Below are 16,018 nucleotides of genomic sequence, written 5' to 3'. Positions count from 1 at the left end.
CCCGACTTTTCTTCTATTTTAAACGGATACTTTCTTAGGTGCAGAGAAGGCCATTGCAAAGGCCCTCGAAACCAAGACTCCAAGACAGCAGTTTTAGGGCTGCTTCCAAGACGCGGCGCCAACAGAGGCGTGGCTAGGCAGGGCACGCTGCCCGCACAGTCTGAGCGCCAAGCACGACCCACACGCTCCACGCTTCTAATAGGCCCCGCCCAACGCCCGGACGTCACTCATGACCCGTTCGCTCTGCCTTCACCTCCCACAAGCCCCAACCCAGAGTCCGGCTCGGGTCTCTCAGTTCTCTGCGCTCGGCGACCTTGAGCTTATCCGCGCCACCGGCCTTGCAGCACTGTGTTGGTCGGCGGAGTAGGCGGCCATGGGGAGCCTCCGCGGCCTGCGCCTGGCGGCTGGTGAGACGCTGGCCGGACAGGGGGTGGGCGGGAAGCCAGTTCGGCCGCTGTGGGTGGAGGAAGCCTGCAGCCTCCTCAGGCGTGGTAGTTGCTCTGTTCCATTACGCTTTCCCCTCAGGTAGTTCGGAATCCAACCGCAGGGTAGTAATAGGGGGAGAGAGCAAGGGATGAGCGAGCAACTGGTAAGCAAGACACGGCGGGCTAGCCGAGAGTGACCCTCTGTATCCAACCAGCTGCCACCAACTTAACGAACCCTTTTGCTCCCGGATCACTTTTCCGACCCCCAGCCCCTGTGAGCTCAGTTCTTAATGCACTTCCCATCCCTAAAACTACCCCATTGCCTGATTCATTCAGCTTTCCACGAGTCTCGAGCCTCCCCCTCCCCGCCACTCCCACCCCCACCATCTCTAGAGTTTATCTCTCAGAGAAAATTTTGAGTCTAGGGTTTCCTACCTATTTGTTATCTGATTAGGCAAGGGATGTATGGTCTCCCAGAATAACAGTAATTGTTTTCCTAAAATGGGGGGGGTACATTTCTTGTAAATAATTCTACAATAAAGTGCTTTAAATTTCTTGGAGGAAAGTGTTATGTAAATGCAGGATCTGTGGTTTGTTTCCCTTGTAGACATTTGTGTAATGACTATTTGGAGTCGGGGTTTAATTTGCCTTCTTGGGGAACCAGTAGAGCCTTTGCTTAGTAGGGGCTGAGAAATCAGTGTTTGCCTCTTGGCTGTTTTCTAGGCACCAGGGCAAATCACACTTTTGGTTACCTTTATGAACTTTGATAAGGTGTAATGATGGATTCCTTAGTACCAAAACGTTGTTTAATTCAGATTTTACAAGAAGAATCGCCCTAAATTTGACTATTGAGATAATGCAAATGTACACTGTAAATGAAATAATGTAAAAAAAAAAGTTATCCTTGACATTTCTTATTTTGCATTTCAGTGGAGAATGGACTGGAAAACATGTCTCATGCTGAATATTATTTACTTCCTTTAAAACAAATACCCTTTCTGCTAAAAGAGATTAATTTCATTGATTTGTTCAGCTTAGATGAACTAATTCCCCTAAAATCTTTTGTACACATCCTGTTAACCTTTTCAGCAAGGTGAGTGAAAGAATCATTGCTCTGTAAAAAAAAAAAAACCCTGTAAAAGGGACTTTGACTACAGAACCAAGACCGAGTGTTTGTAAGTAATTCATCTTCTTGCCTTGAGAATATATTTATGTACTATAAGGATTCCAAAGCCTCTCTCCAAACTTTTGACGTTTAAGAACTTTACCATTGGGCAGTCAGTCAAAACAAAATTCCTTGAGCAATTTAAGAACAATTTATTTTACTCCAGATAGATCCACTAAGGATGTTATATGAGCAACTCTTCCCAAAGGATCTCTGAATGTCTGATGTTTTGTGAGCAACTTCAAGCAATTTGCTCCTTCACCCACTTTTGCCCATTTTATTTCTAAATACTTTGACCTACATTGTTTTACTTGATTGATTTCTCATAGTAGCCCTCTTAGGTAAGTCTTATTGTCTCCTCTCCATTTTACAGATGAATAAACATGGGTCCGAGGGTTAGATGACTTGTCCCAGGTTGATCCGCCATAAAATGTTAGAGTCAGGAGATGAGTCAGTGCCCTCTAATTCTGGAACTGTACTCTTTGCTTTGTTCAGACTGCTTGTTCAGATATATATGTACATGTATTTGTCATAGCTAATAGGGTCTCTTTGGTGTGAAATGGAAGAGTCATGAAATGCAGATTTACTTGTGAAATGGAAGCAGTCATTCATATGCAAATAGTTTTCAAGTAAGAACGATTTAACTGGCAACTTTACTAAAGGAATGGTAGATCAGATAGAAACATAATCTAGGCATACCTCATTTATCCAGAATATTATTTGGAAGAAGATACTTTAGGTGAATGAAATTTCAAAAAGCCAAGGCTTAATCCTTTAAATGATGGACCCTTATTTTTAATTGTTTCTGTTGGAAATCTTTGCTATAGTCCCTTAACAAACAGAATGTAGGCTTTTTCGATCTTGAATTTGTTTACTGTTTTGTAGATGTACCTGTAGAAATAGGTCAGGGTTGTTAACTTTTGGTTCTTGGTTCTTGGTTCTTTGGTTCTTCACAGATGAGAGATTCTGTGAACCTCTGAAATTGCATTCACATTTTTATGATTATATGCCTGTTTGGGGAAGAGAGGATCCATAGCTTCCATCCATTACTCAGAGCAATCTGTGCTAAGCTAAAAAGCACTTTTATGATGATTTGGAACTAAATGGCTATTGATCCACACTACTGTGGGTTCCATGAGGGTGAAGATGGGGTCTGTTTTGTTTTTACTAAATCTTCAGCACTTACCAGTGTCCAGCTCATAATAGATAGGCAGTAGATACTTTTTGGAATAATTGTTTTTAATGTTTTATTATTTTTAATAAAATAATTGTTTTTTATAATTATTACTTTCTATATAATAATTATTAGATCAAAGGAATGGAATGGTCTTATAAGAATGTTTCTTCACACCTTCAGAAAAGATTTACTGCCTTAAACTCCTTTGACTTAACAGCAGATTTTAAAATGAATTTATTATTGTTATTTTATCAATGCAGTGGGCCATGGGCATTCTCCTTGTCAGTTTTACCCACATCCTAGAGCATTAGAATCAATGGATAACTTAAAAGTCATGTAGTCATGTACTACCCTAAGTTTACAGATGAGGAAACTTAAGGCCCAGGAAGGAAATTGACTTGCTAAGGGTCACACAATTACAAAGCTGGGAATATCTCCTGGTTCCCATTCTGATTTTATTTCTACTACATTCTGCTCCTTCATTGTACTTTTTGTTTGTTCTTACTAATCAGCCCTAAATGAGTACATGCCCATTTTTACCATTTTATGCCTCCAGTCTTTGGCTTTGCTTATCCCTCCCTCCAGGTCTTGCCAACAGGTTTTTACTGAGCAAACACTGTGTGCCCTGTTCACTATGAAACCTCTGGAATGAGTGGACTGCCACTCTTCCTAGGGCTAAAGTTTATTGCAATGAATAAGCAGACCTATATAATATACCTGGAGAGCTTATACAAGACAGTATATATTAAGTTCTAGATTGCAGAACAGATTTTTTTTTTTTTTTTCGGTACACTGGCCTCTCACTGCTGTGGCTTCTCCTGTTGCGGAGCACAGGCTCCAGACGCGCAGGCTCAGCGGCCATGGCTCACGGGCCCAGCCGCTCCGTGGCATGTGGGATCTTCCCAGACCTGGGCACGAACCCATGTCCCCTACATCGGCAGGCGGACTCTCAACCACTGCACCACCAGGGAAGCCCTGCAGAACAGATTTTAAATGCTGCTCTGGTGTCCTGAAGCTGGTTCCTCCTGGCTTTGTGCATATCTCTTTCCAGTTTCACAGGTAGTCATGTTACACTGGTAGCTTGAGATCTGCCATGGTGAGGGTTATTGGCAAACACTACAAATCAGGGCTTTTACCCACCACCCCCCTCCCAAGAGCCAGCATACCACTGGTTTTAAGAATTCAGAGATTGAGGGTTCTTTTCCCTAAACTATGTAGCCTCTGAGAGCATAATCTGACCTTAAATATTTTTACCACTTCATCCTCATTTTCTTAGTGTTGACTCAAGTTGCAATCCCCATTTTTTTTAATGAAAGTACATAGAACAGAAAATTTTACAATTCATCCCAAATGGTAAGAGTAAATATTGTTTTAGTCATATATATGTACACACACATAGGTATACGTATATATAAATGTATGTGTCTGTATTGGTGTACTTGGTCATTAAATAAAATGCATTTTTCCCTTGGAAAAAAAAAAGAATTCAGAGAAAGGAAAAGTAGTGTAAGTTAGGATTATCTACTGAAGGTTCCATTGAAACAGAAGGGATGGGAGAGTGACACGAGCAAAGGTGGGGGCAGTAATGAGTCTGCAGAGGGTGTGGGGGGAGAAAGGGCAGTAGGGAGAGAGGATTATCTTGGATTTCAGGAGGTACTAATAGGAGATGCAGTTGGCCTTTGAGGGTTTGAACCAGATGAATTTGGACAAAAAGGAAACCTTCAAGAAGAAGTAATTAAAAAATATTTTTGGAAAATTAACATGGTTGCTGCATACAGCATGAATACCTGCTACCTGTGAAAATATTACAGTAATCCGTAGGTGAAGTGATGATGAGAATGACGAAAAGAGAATGTATCTAGGAAGTATTTTGAAGAAACTGTTAGTATGACTTTCAGACAGAGTAATTTAAGGAAGACATAAAGACTGAAGTTTTTGAGCATGGAGGACTGAAGGAGTGCTACTCCGTTGTCAGAAATAAGAAAGTTGGGAAGGCTTACTGATTTGGCAGAGAGGATGGTGCACTATTGAGTGGGAGGTGGCATTGAGTTATAGGTGAGGATAGAACCTCAGTCCCAGACCTGAGGACAAAGGAGGGGTAAAGTTAGGGAAATATATGGGAGCCATCAGTGTAGAGCTGATTATTAAAACAGAATGGAGGAGTCCTCCCTGAGAGCAGTGCGGGACAGAGGCAAAAACTGAACCTTGGAGGCCTGACGTAGTGTAAGCAATAGGAAGTGGCAGAGGATATTAAAGAAGGTAGATCACAGAGGTCGGAGATGAAGGGAGAAAACGTGGTGGTGTAATGTAAGGGAGGACTGAGTCCTTGTAGAAGGATGAGATCATTAGAGTCAAATGGCCACAAAGATGGGAAGAGGAGAGTCAGATGAGCTAATGAAAAGATTCTAAAAGACATATTCATATGACTAGAAAGAGATCACTAATTTACAGCAATTTTAGTAAAATGAGTGGGGGAAGAAACATTGTAGTTATCGTGTGGGTGATGGGGTCAAGGTAGTAAATACATGCCACTTATTCAGTCACTTCCACTATGAAAGGAAGGAGGTAGTATTTTATTTATAGGAGCTGTTGAGAGCAAGTGAATGTTTTGTTTGAGATAGTGGACCCTCAGTACGACTGTGGTGTAATAAGTCAGGAATTCTCATCAACTACCCGTAGATGTATAAATTGATTCAGCCTTTCTGGAAAGCAGTTTTTTATATATTTTAAGAATCTTAAGATTGGACCTAGAGATTATCATACTAAGTGAAGTAAGTCAGAGAGAGAAAGGCAAATATCATATGATATCACTCATACGTGGAAACTAATTTGTAAAAGATACAAATGAACTTATTTACAAAACAGAAGCAGACTTATAGATATTGACAACAAACTTATGATTACCAAAGGGAAATATGGTGGGGAGGGATAAATCAGGAGCTTGAGATGAACACAATTGCTATATATAAGATAGATAACCAGCAAAGACCTACTGTATAGCACAGAGAACTCTACCCAATATTCTGTAATAACCTATATGAGAAAAGAATCTAAAAAAGAATGTATATTTGTATATGTATAACTGAATCATTTTGCTGTACACCTGAAACTAACACAACACTGTAAATCAACTATACTCCAATAAAATTAAAATATTAAAGAAGAAAAATGAATCTTAAAAGGGTTCATGTCCTTTAACCATCATATCCTTTAGCCCTCCACTACCAGGATTCTATATAAGAAAATAACCAGAAATGCCATTAAAGATTTATGTAGAAAACTATTCATTGAAATATTATTTGTAATAGTGAAAAATGGGAAATAAATCCAGCCATAGGAAATGATTAAATTCAGGTTATATCCATTTGATGTTATACAGGTATCAAAAAGGTTTTTTTTGGTTTTTTTGGGTTTTTTTTGCGGTACGCGGGCCTCTCACTGTCGTGGCCTCTCCCGTTGCGGAGCACAGGCTCCCGACGCGCAGGCTTAGCGGCCGTGGCTCACGGGCCTAGCCGCTCCGCAGCATGTGGGATCTTCCTGGACCGGGGCACGAACCCGTGTCCCCTGCATCGGCAGGCGGACTCCCAACCACTGCGCCACCGGGGAATCCCTCAAATGTATTTTTAAATTAATCTCGGAAAAGTGTGACATAAGCAAGATATGGAATTATCTGATTTTGGAAAACGTATATGTTGTGTATAAGTATAGGAAAAAGTCTGGGAAGAAATACACCAAATTGTTATCCCCAGATGGTGTGATTATGGATGCTTTTGTTTTCCTTCATATGTTTTTTTAGTTTCCCAAATTTTCTGTTATGAGCAAGTGTTACTTTTATAAGTTAAAAGGTTTTTCGTTTGTTTTAAGAGTGGAGAGGCAATGTTTGGCAGGAAAAAGGCAGTGGAAAGGAAGGATCTAGAGTTTTTGAGAATTTTGGTACAACATCTCTCAGCAAGAAGGGTCACAGTTGGAGTGGTTCAGAGTGAAGGAAGGCTAGTTTTCTTCCAAGCCTGCAGGGATGGATGAGAAAACAGATGGAGAGGTAGGGAATCTCTTTCTGTCACAAAACCTATTTAGGTCAACAGCTAAGGCAGAGAGGGTTTCAAATAGCCACTGTTGGGAGTGGGCTGGAATGATGGGCGGAAAAAAGATCACCAAGGAGTGGCCCCATATCACTGAAATTTGGCCACCAGAGACATGGATACTTTGCTTTCCATAGGCCCACTCCCCCACCCCAACTTAAAAAAACTGGCCAGATTCCAAAGGTTTATTTATAAATCTGTTTTTTAGAACTCTTAAGATTTTTTTTCCCATAGAAACAATGTTACAAATGGTAGTTAGGGTTCTAGCCAGCCCACAAATCTCATAATGTCAGTGTGTCTTGCCCATTTTTCCTTCCTAGAATTTTTCACATCTGTTAGTTCCTCTGCATTAAGACCTATAACTGTCCTCTTTCCTTTGCACAACCCACTTGAACTACAGTGTTGTGACACCACTTAAAAGGTTTCCACATTTATGTCTACCCACTTCTGCTTCCTTTACCCTACTTCTCCCCCACCCCTGGCCTTCCCTGCCTTCTGCACCCAGATTTATCTGCCGTAGTCACCATGGTTAGTGTTACTTTCCTGCTCAAAACTGCTCTGCCTGTTTCCCAAAATCTTTTTGGGGTATGGCAGACAAAAGGCTCTCACTGTGGGAGAGCATGCATAGGCACAACTCTCATAGCCAGAGTGCATTAGGCCAGTATCATCACTTAAATTCTCAACCCTAGAGCATCAGCAAGGGTGTTAGCAAGGCAGTTAGGCTTGGGAGCACTGGTTGCCTGGCAGGCAGCTGGAGAATTCTCTGTGCAAATCATTGTTTGAAGCCAGAAGAAATCCATCCCTTTTCAGAATAGGTACAGACAGGAGTCTGCAGTTGCAGTCAAGCTGTTCAGGTCTCATCGCTGAAAAAGCTCAGAGCAAGTTAATGTTTCAGGTTTGTTCATTTGTTTTGTTGTGGTCAGCCTTTAGGGCATTCCCACCCAGCTTCTTCTAATGTAGAAAGTAAATCAGTGGTTTTCTATTCTAAATGAGCTCTGGGTGGGAATAAGAGCTCCAGCTTCCGGAAGTGACATAATTGCCCTAACTTATTCTTCTTTCTAGTAGGTTTACTGAGCAGCTACAAACATTTGACATATGATTTCATCATAACTATAAAATACAGTATTGACTAGATAGCCTATGTGTAAGAACCTTGCCATCCTCAGGATAAGCATACATTTAGTTTTTTCCTCCTGAGACTTAAAATTGACTCCGATTCACAAAACAGACTTTCAAAGTTCCTTATTCAGACTTGCTTTTTCCTATCACAGCAAACATTTCAGGACAAGCAGTATCCTATTTCAATTCTAGAAGGATTAAATAGGCATTTGTGGGCTAGCATGAATACCGCCTAAGTATTTAGATCAAGAAATCTTTCCATGGGACATGAAAAAGGAATATTGTTGCCTCATAAACAAGGTGCTTCTCCCAGCCAGGATCATGGTAGCTCCTGGCCTTCTGGAACACTAGGAAAAGAGTAAGGTGGTTGGGCTGAGAGTCTCACAGCAGTGTTCTCGGGTCAGCTCTGTAGCTCCAGTCATTCATCGTGAGATAATGAGACAGTGGCTGTTTACCCATGGGGGCCTCCAGCTGCTGTAGAGGAGGGATGTGAAGTAAAGCCTTTTCCACGGAGGATGAGGATGAGAACATGGAGGATGAGCTGTAGAACAGTTCACACTGCATGTCATCAAGTAACTGAGAAGTGTATTAGAGACTGCATGCTCTGTAAAATCTGGAAGCTGGGGATATTTTAATACTCCACAGGGATTCCAAACTTTCAGTGTAGTGAGTTACATATTGATATGCAGAAGTTAGAAATAAAGCAGAGCTCCTTTTCAGTGAATTGCTGTTGAAAAGAGCGATTTTTTTTTCTGTAGGTAGACTGTTTATTCAAGAAATGAGACAGTAAAATATAACCTTAAATACAGACAAAAGCAGATCTTCTTAAATCTCATTAGAATCTTATTTATAGGATAGATTATAGGAATAGACCAGTGTATCTGACCTTTATAGCAAAACATGTCATATTTAAAATAAAGTACGGAAAAATTGTTTAGAAAATACATAAAGTAGGGAGTAATATTTTGCAGGAAGTAACCTAATTTTGGAATAAGAACATGTTTATTTCCACAGTGAAATTTTGTTTGTTTTTTGTTTTGTGTTTTTCGGTACGCTGGCCTCTCACTGCTGTGGCTTCTCCCGTTGCGGAGCACAGGCTCCAGACGCGCAGGCTCAGCGGCCATGGCTCACGGGCCCAGCCACTCTGCGGCATATGGGATCTTCCCGGACCGGGGCACGAACCCGCGTCCCCTGCATCGGCAGGCGGACTCTCAACCACTGCGCCACCAGGGAAGCCCTGAAATTTTAATAACATCTTTTATAAGAGCATTTTTTTAAATTGGTTTATGGTTGATTTACAGTGTGTTAGTTTCAGGTATATAGCAAAGTGATTCAATTGTACATATTTATATTCTTTTTCATATTGATTTCCATTTTAGGTTGTTACAAGATATGGAATATACTTCCCTGTGCTATACAGTAGGTCCTTGCTATTTCTCTATTTTATATATGATAGTGTGTATCTGTTAATCCCAAACTCCTGATTTATCCCTTCTCCACCCTTTTTCCTTTGGTAACCATAAGTTTGTTTTCTATGTCTGTGAGTCTGTTTCTGTTTTGTAAATAAGTTCATTTCTATCATTTTTTAGATTCCACATATAAGTGATGTAATATGATATTTGTCTTTCTTTGTCTGATTTACTTCACTTAATATGATAATCTCTAAGTCGATCAACATTGCTGCAAGTGGCATTATTTCATCAAAAAGAGGGATTTTGAATGCAGCCAGAGACATAGGTATTTAGCTCTGCAGGTGTGCCCTGGTCATTCATGTAGCCTATGTTCAACAGGGACTCTAGCTGGTTGTGCTAAAAAGCAGCAATTCTCAAACATGGCAGCACATTAGAATCACTTAGAAAATCTTTCTAAAAAATACTAATGCCAGAGTCCTCGTCACAGAAATTGGGATTTAATTGGTGTGGGATGGCCGTGTGTGTTGGGTTTTTGTTTTTCTGTGGTGATTCCAGTATACAGAGTTCGAAGTCCCTCTTTTTAGAGTAGTGCTTCTCAAACTTTAGTATGCATAAGCATCATGTGAAGGGCTTGTAAAGACATTTTTCTAGATTCTGAAGGTTTGGGGTGGGGTCTGAGAATTAGCATTTCCAGGAAGCTCCCAGCTGAGGCCGAATAGCACTGTTCTAGACTTTAGAGTGTGTGGTATTGGTTTTCCTGTGTCTGGCACACAGTGTGTACTCATCAGCTATTGAATGAATGTAGCTATTTGATTCTTGAAATTTAATGTTCATATGAATCAGTTGGATAGCATTAAAAATACAGATTCAAATTCTGTAGGTCTGGTGTGGGAGCTGAAAGTCTGCATTTCTAACAAGCTCACAGGTGATGGCAACAACATTTGAGAACAGCAAGGTGTAACAAGATATGTATCGTGTGTAATTTTCTCCTCTCATTTCCACCAAGGTGCACTAGGCAGATGACCTTCACCTGGACATCTTTGGTCTACCCTGAATTGGACACATTTCCTACTATACCCCATTTCTTTCCTTTTCTATCCCATTACAAAAACATATTGGAGTACAAATGAGTGAGAGTGACATTTTTATAGAGATAACATCAAATCCTCTCCAATTTTTAAAATATTAAATAAATATAAAAATTTCATAAACTATGTATAAAGTAAAAAACAATAAGATGTAATTAATACACGTTTAAAAATATTCTTATTTAGAATAATTTTAATTTACAGAAAAGTCGCAAAGATAGTACAGAGTTCTATGTACCCCTCACCCAGTTAACCCCTAACCCCAGTTAACATCTTACATAACCCACAGTACATTTGTCAATACTAAGAAATTAACAATGATACTTTGCTATCAACTAAAGGACAAACTTCATTTAGTTCTCTCCAGTTATTCTACTGTTGTCCATTTTGTGTTCCAGGATCCAATCCAGGATACCACATTGCATTTAGTTGTCATGTCTCCTTAGTCTTTGCTGATCTGTGATGGTTTCATATTCTTTGATTTTCATGATCTTGAAAATTTTGAGGAATACTGGTCAGATATTTTGTAGGTTGTCCCTCAATTAGGTTTTGTTTGATGCTTTCTCATGGTAAGACTAGGGTTATGGGTTTGGGGGAAGAATAAATAGCACAGAGGTAAAGTGCCCTTCTCATCATGTCATATTAGACAGTATATAATATCCACATGATTTATACTGGACTCATTTTATTTTTTATTGATGGACTCATATTTTTTACCTTGTTATAATCTATTACTCTTATTTATTTTGTTGTTCAGATTATGCCAGTTTAGGCTTTATCAGATCAGCTTCTGTGTTCCTTTACAGGCCCTCATCATTTTGTTTTTTGGACACTTCCTTACTTTCTGGCACTACAGGATGGATATTCCAGACTCATCTTGTATTTTCTCTGCCCCAACATAGAATCAGCCAGTTTTCTCCAAGGAGCCCTGGTTCCTTTCATTGGATAATCGTATTTAGACACCAGGATCTGGCAATGAGTGTGCTTGTTGCTACTCAAGTGTCACTGATTCCAGGCCTTCCCAGTGGGTAGAGCTGGAAAATACATGTGTGTATACTAAACCATGTGTATACACATAATTATGTCTCTGTCTCATATCATCTTTCTATATGTATACACACATGTATATATGGAAAACTAAAGGTGCACACACTGAGTTTTCTGACTCTGACCCAGCACCACATTCATTCTAGCCTTCCACCCTTGCTTTTGGAACTTCTTTCTTTGACAATGAGAAACCTGGCTCTCATTATCTACCATTTAGTTACTTCCTTGTTCAATCCTAGTATATACTTTCTTTGACAATGAGAAACCTGGCTCTCATTATCTACCATTTAGTTACTTCCTTGTTCAATCCTAGTATATACTTATAAAGTAGTTTCAGAATTGTTAACCAGTACTCCTGTAAGAAACAAATTTGCCAACTAAAGTACATTTCTCTTTGTCTTTAGTCTTACAGTTTCCAGTCAAAACAATATTTTCCAAAGTTACTTAGGTCAGCTCCTTTTTTCCCACCTTGAAGTTTATAAGGTTAGATCACACATTATTTCTAATACAATTAGATACATTTGTCACAGTCTGCTTTCCATCCTGGGAATGATCCAACACCCTGGTTGATATTATAAAATTTGCATATATTAAAGCTCTCTGTGATGTAGTTTTAGGGGTTTTGACAAATGCCATGATTTTATTTTTAAGCAGATCATTGGCAGACTTCATAACTAGCAACATACGTGCAACAAACCTGGCAGCTGATCTTCACACAGGTTAAGAAACAATAACTTAGATAATCTAAAAACCTCCTCACCAGCATTCATTGAACCTTCATTTATCATCACTGGTTCCCAGAGATTGGTCACATTCCAGGTAACGTCACTGATGGTTATCTCCAGGAGAGTCTTGAATGATTCTGAGAAAAAAAGCATCCCCACCACTCTGCACTGTCCATCATAGGTAGGAAAGAATGCGAAGGAAGGGACAACAGGGCAGAAGGCAGTACTTGAATCAGCCTCGAGACTGACCCACTAGAGCCACCAGCCAGCAGTAATAACTCTAAGGCACAGATTTACAAATTGTGAGCCCGCAGACCAACAGTACTGGCATCAGCTGGGAAATTGTTGGAAGTGCAAATTCTCAGGCTCCACCTATACTTACTGAATCAGAAACTCTGCAAATGGGGTCCACTAGTGTGCGTTACGAGTCCTTTGGGTGATTCTGTTGCATAGTAGAGCTTAAGGACTTCTACTCTTAAGATTAACTAGCCATTTGCCAGTCAGAGCCTTACGGGCACAGTGAGGCTTCATCTTGACTTCTTGCTAAGGCTTTGGGGACACAGAACTGGTCAGCCAGGGACAGGCTGCAAGTGTAGCCAGATGGTTTAACCCTCTGGGTTTAACAGCCCTTTAAGGGCTGGTTTTCTTTTGGTTTTTTTGTTTGTTTTTAATTGTGATCCACCAGAGGATGGAAAATTTGGGGCTTGGATGTCTGGGGCAATATATTCTATCTCTTTGAGTTAGAAAAGTGGTCTTAATAATGATACTAGGGGAGGGGGAAGGGTAAGCTGTGACAAAGTGAGAGAGTGGCATGGACATATATACACTCCCAAACGTAAAATAGATAGCTAGTGGGAAGCAGCCGCATGGCACAGGGAGATCAGCTCGTTGGTTTGTGACCACCTAGAGGGGTGGGATAGGGAGGGTGGGAGGGAGGGAGATGCAAGAGGGAAGAGATATGGGAACATATGTATATGTATAACTGATTCACTTTGTTATAAAGCAGAAACTAACACACCATTGTAAAGCAATTATACTCCAATAAAGATGTTAAAAAAAATAATGATACTAAAACTTTTTTATGCTTTAATTTTTTTGTAATTGCAAAATAAAGACCGCAATCACATCAAGACTTCATATATATATATTTTTAGTGATGTCGGGTTTTTTAATTATTTTTTACAATGGTTTGTTATTTCTAATGTGTATAATATCATGTTTGTTTATGTTTTAATAACCATTTATACCTTAAGGAGGTACAAATTCCTGGCCTCCAGTATGAAGTTGTAGTAAGAAAAGTTGGGAGATATTTTCTGATCTAGGTAAACCTCTCATGCCTTTAAGTCCCTATTCTTCACCTCCACCCCCAGGTATGTCTGTGACCTCAAGTACTACTTCTCTTTTCATTATTCCTCTGTTCTAGCCATGCTGGCCTCCTCTTTGTGTCCCTTAGGGCCTTTGCACTTACTGTTGTTTCTGATTGAAAACCCTTCCACCAGATACCTGCATACTAGCCCCCTCACTTCCTTCAAAAGTAGCATTCTCAAAGAGAACTTCTACTTCCCTATCTAAAATTTCACACACACACCACATTCTAAGCACAGAAACACTGTCACTCCCCATTGTTTATTTTTTCTCTCTGAAATTTACTATCTAACTATATATATACATATATATACGTATATATGTATATTTTCCCCCCTTCCTCTAGTAGAATGTAAGTTCAGCTGGCATAGATTTTTATCTGTTTTTTATACTGCCTGGAACAATACCTGACAAGTAGTATTTGTTGAATGAATAAATATCTCCAAACGTGCGTCTGTGTGACTGACAGTAAGTAGGTGTACATGGTAACATTTTTGCTTTATCATTATTACCCAAACTGAGCTGAGAGGCAGCTTGTCTTTTATTCTCCTAAACTGCCTCTGTTCTAATTAAGAGGGATGGGGAAGGACAGTACCTAAGGAGATAAATATTGATTCTTTTTCTGTTTCCTCTTTAGACAGTAGAGCTCACTGCCAGTTAACTTTGTTGCTTTCTGTCTCAGCACCCGCCAGAAGGCAATGGGACAGGATGGTGTGAGATAGGGATTTATAGGTCACATTAAACCAGTGGTTCTCTGGGGAAGATGAAAAAGTCGAGATGGATGGTGGTGATGGTGGCACAACGATGTGAATGTACTTAATGCCACAGCCCTGTACACTTAAAAATGGTTAGAATGGTAAATTTTGTGTTATATGTATTTTACCACAGTTTTTTTTTAAAAAAAAAAACACCAAAACACAGTGGTTCTCAAAGTGTAGTTTCAAACCAGCAGTAGCAGCTTCAACCCAGAATTGTTGATTCCAAAACTGGAGGTAGGTGTGCCTAGTGATTTGTATTTTAACAAGCCATTATGGTGGTTCTGATGCATACTGAAGTTTGAGAGTCACAGCATTGAATACTTGTTTTAATCCTTAGAGCTATGGAAAACTTTTGAAGAAGTTCATAGAATTTCTTCATGCCCTGAGAACTGTATAAAATTACCTTGATCAGAAATTCTGACCACCTTAGGGGTAAAATTGAAGTGCTCTGAAAATGTTTTGAGGATTAGTGCTTTAAGTAACGTTTCAAGAAACAAACTTAACGCTTAGAGTGCCTGCTGTGTTTCAAGCATCTTGCCAAATGCTCTCACACTTGTTTTCCATTTAACCCTCAAATCAGCCCTGGTGAAGTAAATACTACATTACCTATTATACATTTAAAACAAGCCGAGATCAGTTATAATTTATCTACTTTTCTTACAGTGTATACTTACTGTCACTAGGTGGCACTGGTGGTGTGGTTACTCAGACCCAGGCAAAGCTTTCTGGGACTACCTGCCTAGAAAACTGAAATAAATGAGGCCTTTTATGAAAGAAATCAGACTGCAGACAACCACAAATCTTGATACAAGTAGAGGTTCTAACTTAAGGTATGTCAGAGTTAGTACCTCTGAAAAGTCACTCCTATAAAAAGCAATGAAAACATTACCATAAAGTCTTAAAATCAACCTTTTCAGAACTCTAGGAAATAACCAGAGGCTTGTGACAGTCTGTGTGGCATTTGTCGAAGAAAATGACTTCATGGTAAGAGCAACAAGGCTAATGGAGTTTTAACTGATTCCTGTCTCCTCTTGGCTTCACAGTAGCCTTGAAAACTAATACCTCAAAATTGCAGTAGCTCTAAAAACCTAGCAGACACTGAAGAAGGCAGAATGGATTTGGAGCTCCCCCAAACCCCTAGCCCCAGAGGACTGTTACTATTTGGCCTGTGTGGCAGTTCCATGGAAGTGCTCACTCACAGGGCTTGCCTTTTTTTTTATTAACCTGACTCAGAGCTAATACAATTCGAACAGCTTCTTTCTCACTCACCCCAGAGCATGCCCCCAAATGCACACATAGCCCTCCAGCAAAGGCTGGCAAACTTATTGGTGCAAGGCATTTAAGGAAGTTTCTGTCCAGTTATTAGTGGACTACTAAGCTAACATAGAACATAGACTTCTGTGGCAAAACACAACAAAGAATATTGGGGAATACAGAGCATTGGAAATAGAATTGAGAGTCTGGAAATAAACCCTCATATTTATGGACAAATGATTTTCTATATTATGTCAAAACAATTCAACAGGGGAAAGAATAGTCTTTTCAACAAATGGTGCTGGGAGAATTGGATATCCATATGCAAAAAAATGAAGTTGGATTCCTTCCACACATACAGATCTAAACGTTAAAGCTAAAACTGTAACGTTCTTAGAAGATAA

At 39.8% G+C, this 16,018-nt stretch overlaps 1 protein-coding gene across 1 annotated transcript in view; it reads left to right on the top strand.

Annotated features, from left to right (window-relative positions):
• The first annotated feature begins 295 nt into the window (after positions 1–295).
• FAM162A (family with sequence similarity 162 member A) overlaps positions 296–16,018 on the top strand; it is a 37,990-nt gene continuing 22,267 nt past the window's right edge. The window contains exon 1 of the mRNA XM_065876583.1: positions 296–407. Coding sequence (XP_065732655.1) covers positions 374–407 — 34 coding nt within the window. The 5' untranslated portion in view covers positions 296–373. The remainder of the gene's footprint in view (positions 408–16,018) is intronic.

The sequence above is a fragment of the Phocoena phocoena genome, chromosome 4 (genome assembly GCF_963924675.1).
Source record: "Phocoena phocoena chromosome 4, mPhoPho1.1, whole genome shotgun sequence".
Classification (NCBI taxonomy): Eukaryota; Metazoa; Chordata; class Mammalia; order Artiodactyla; family Phocoenidae; genus Phocoena; species Phocoena phocoena.
The sequence above is the reverse complement of the archived record's forward strand: the minus strand, read 5'-3'. Positions and strand labels throughout refer to the sequence as shown.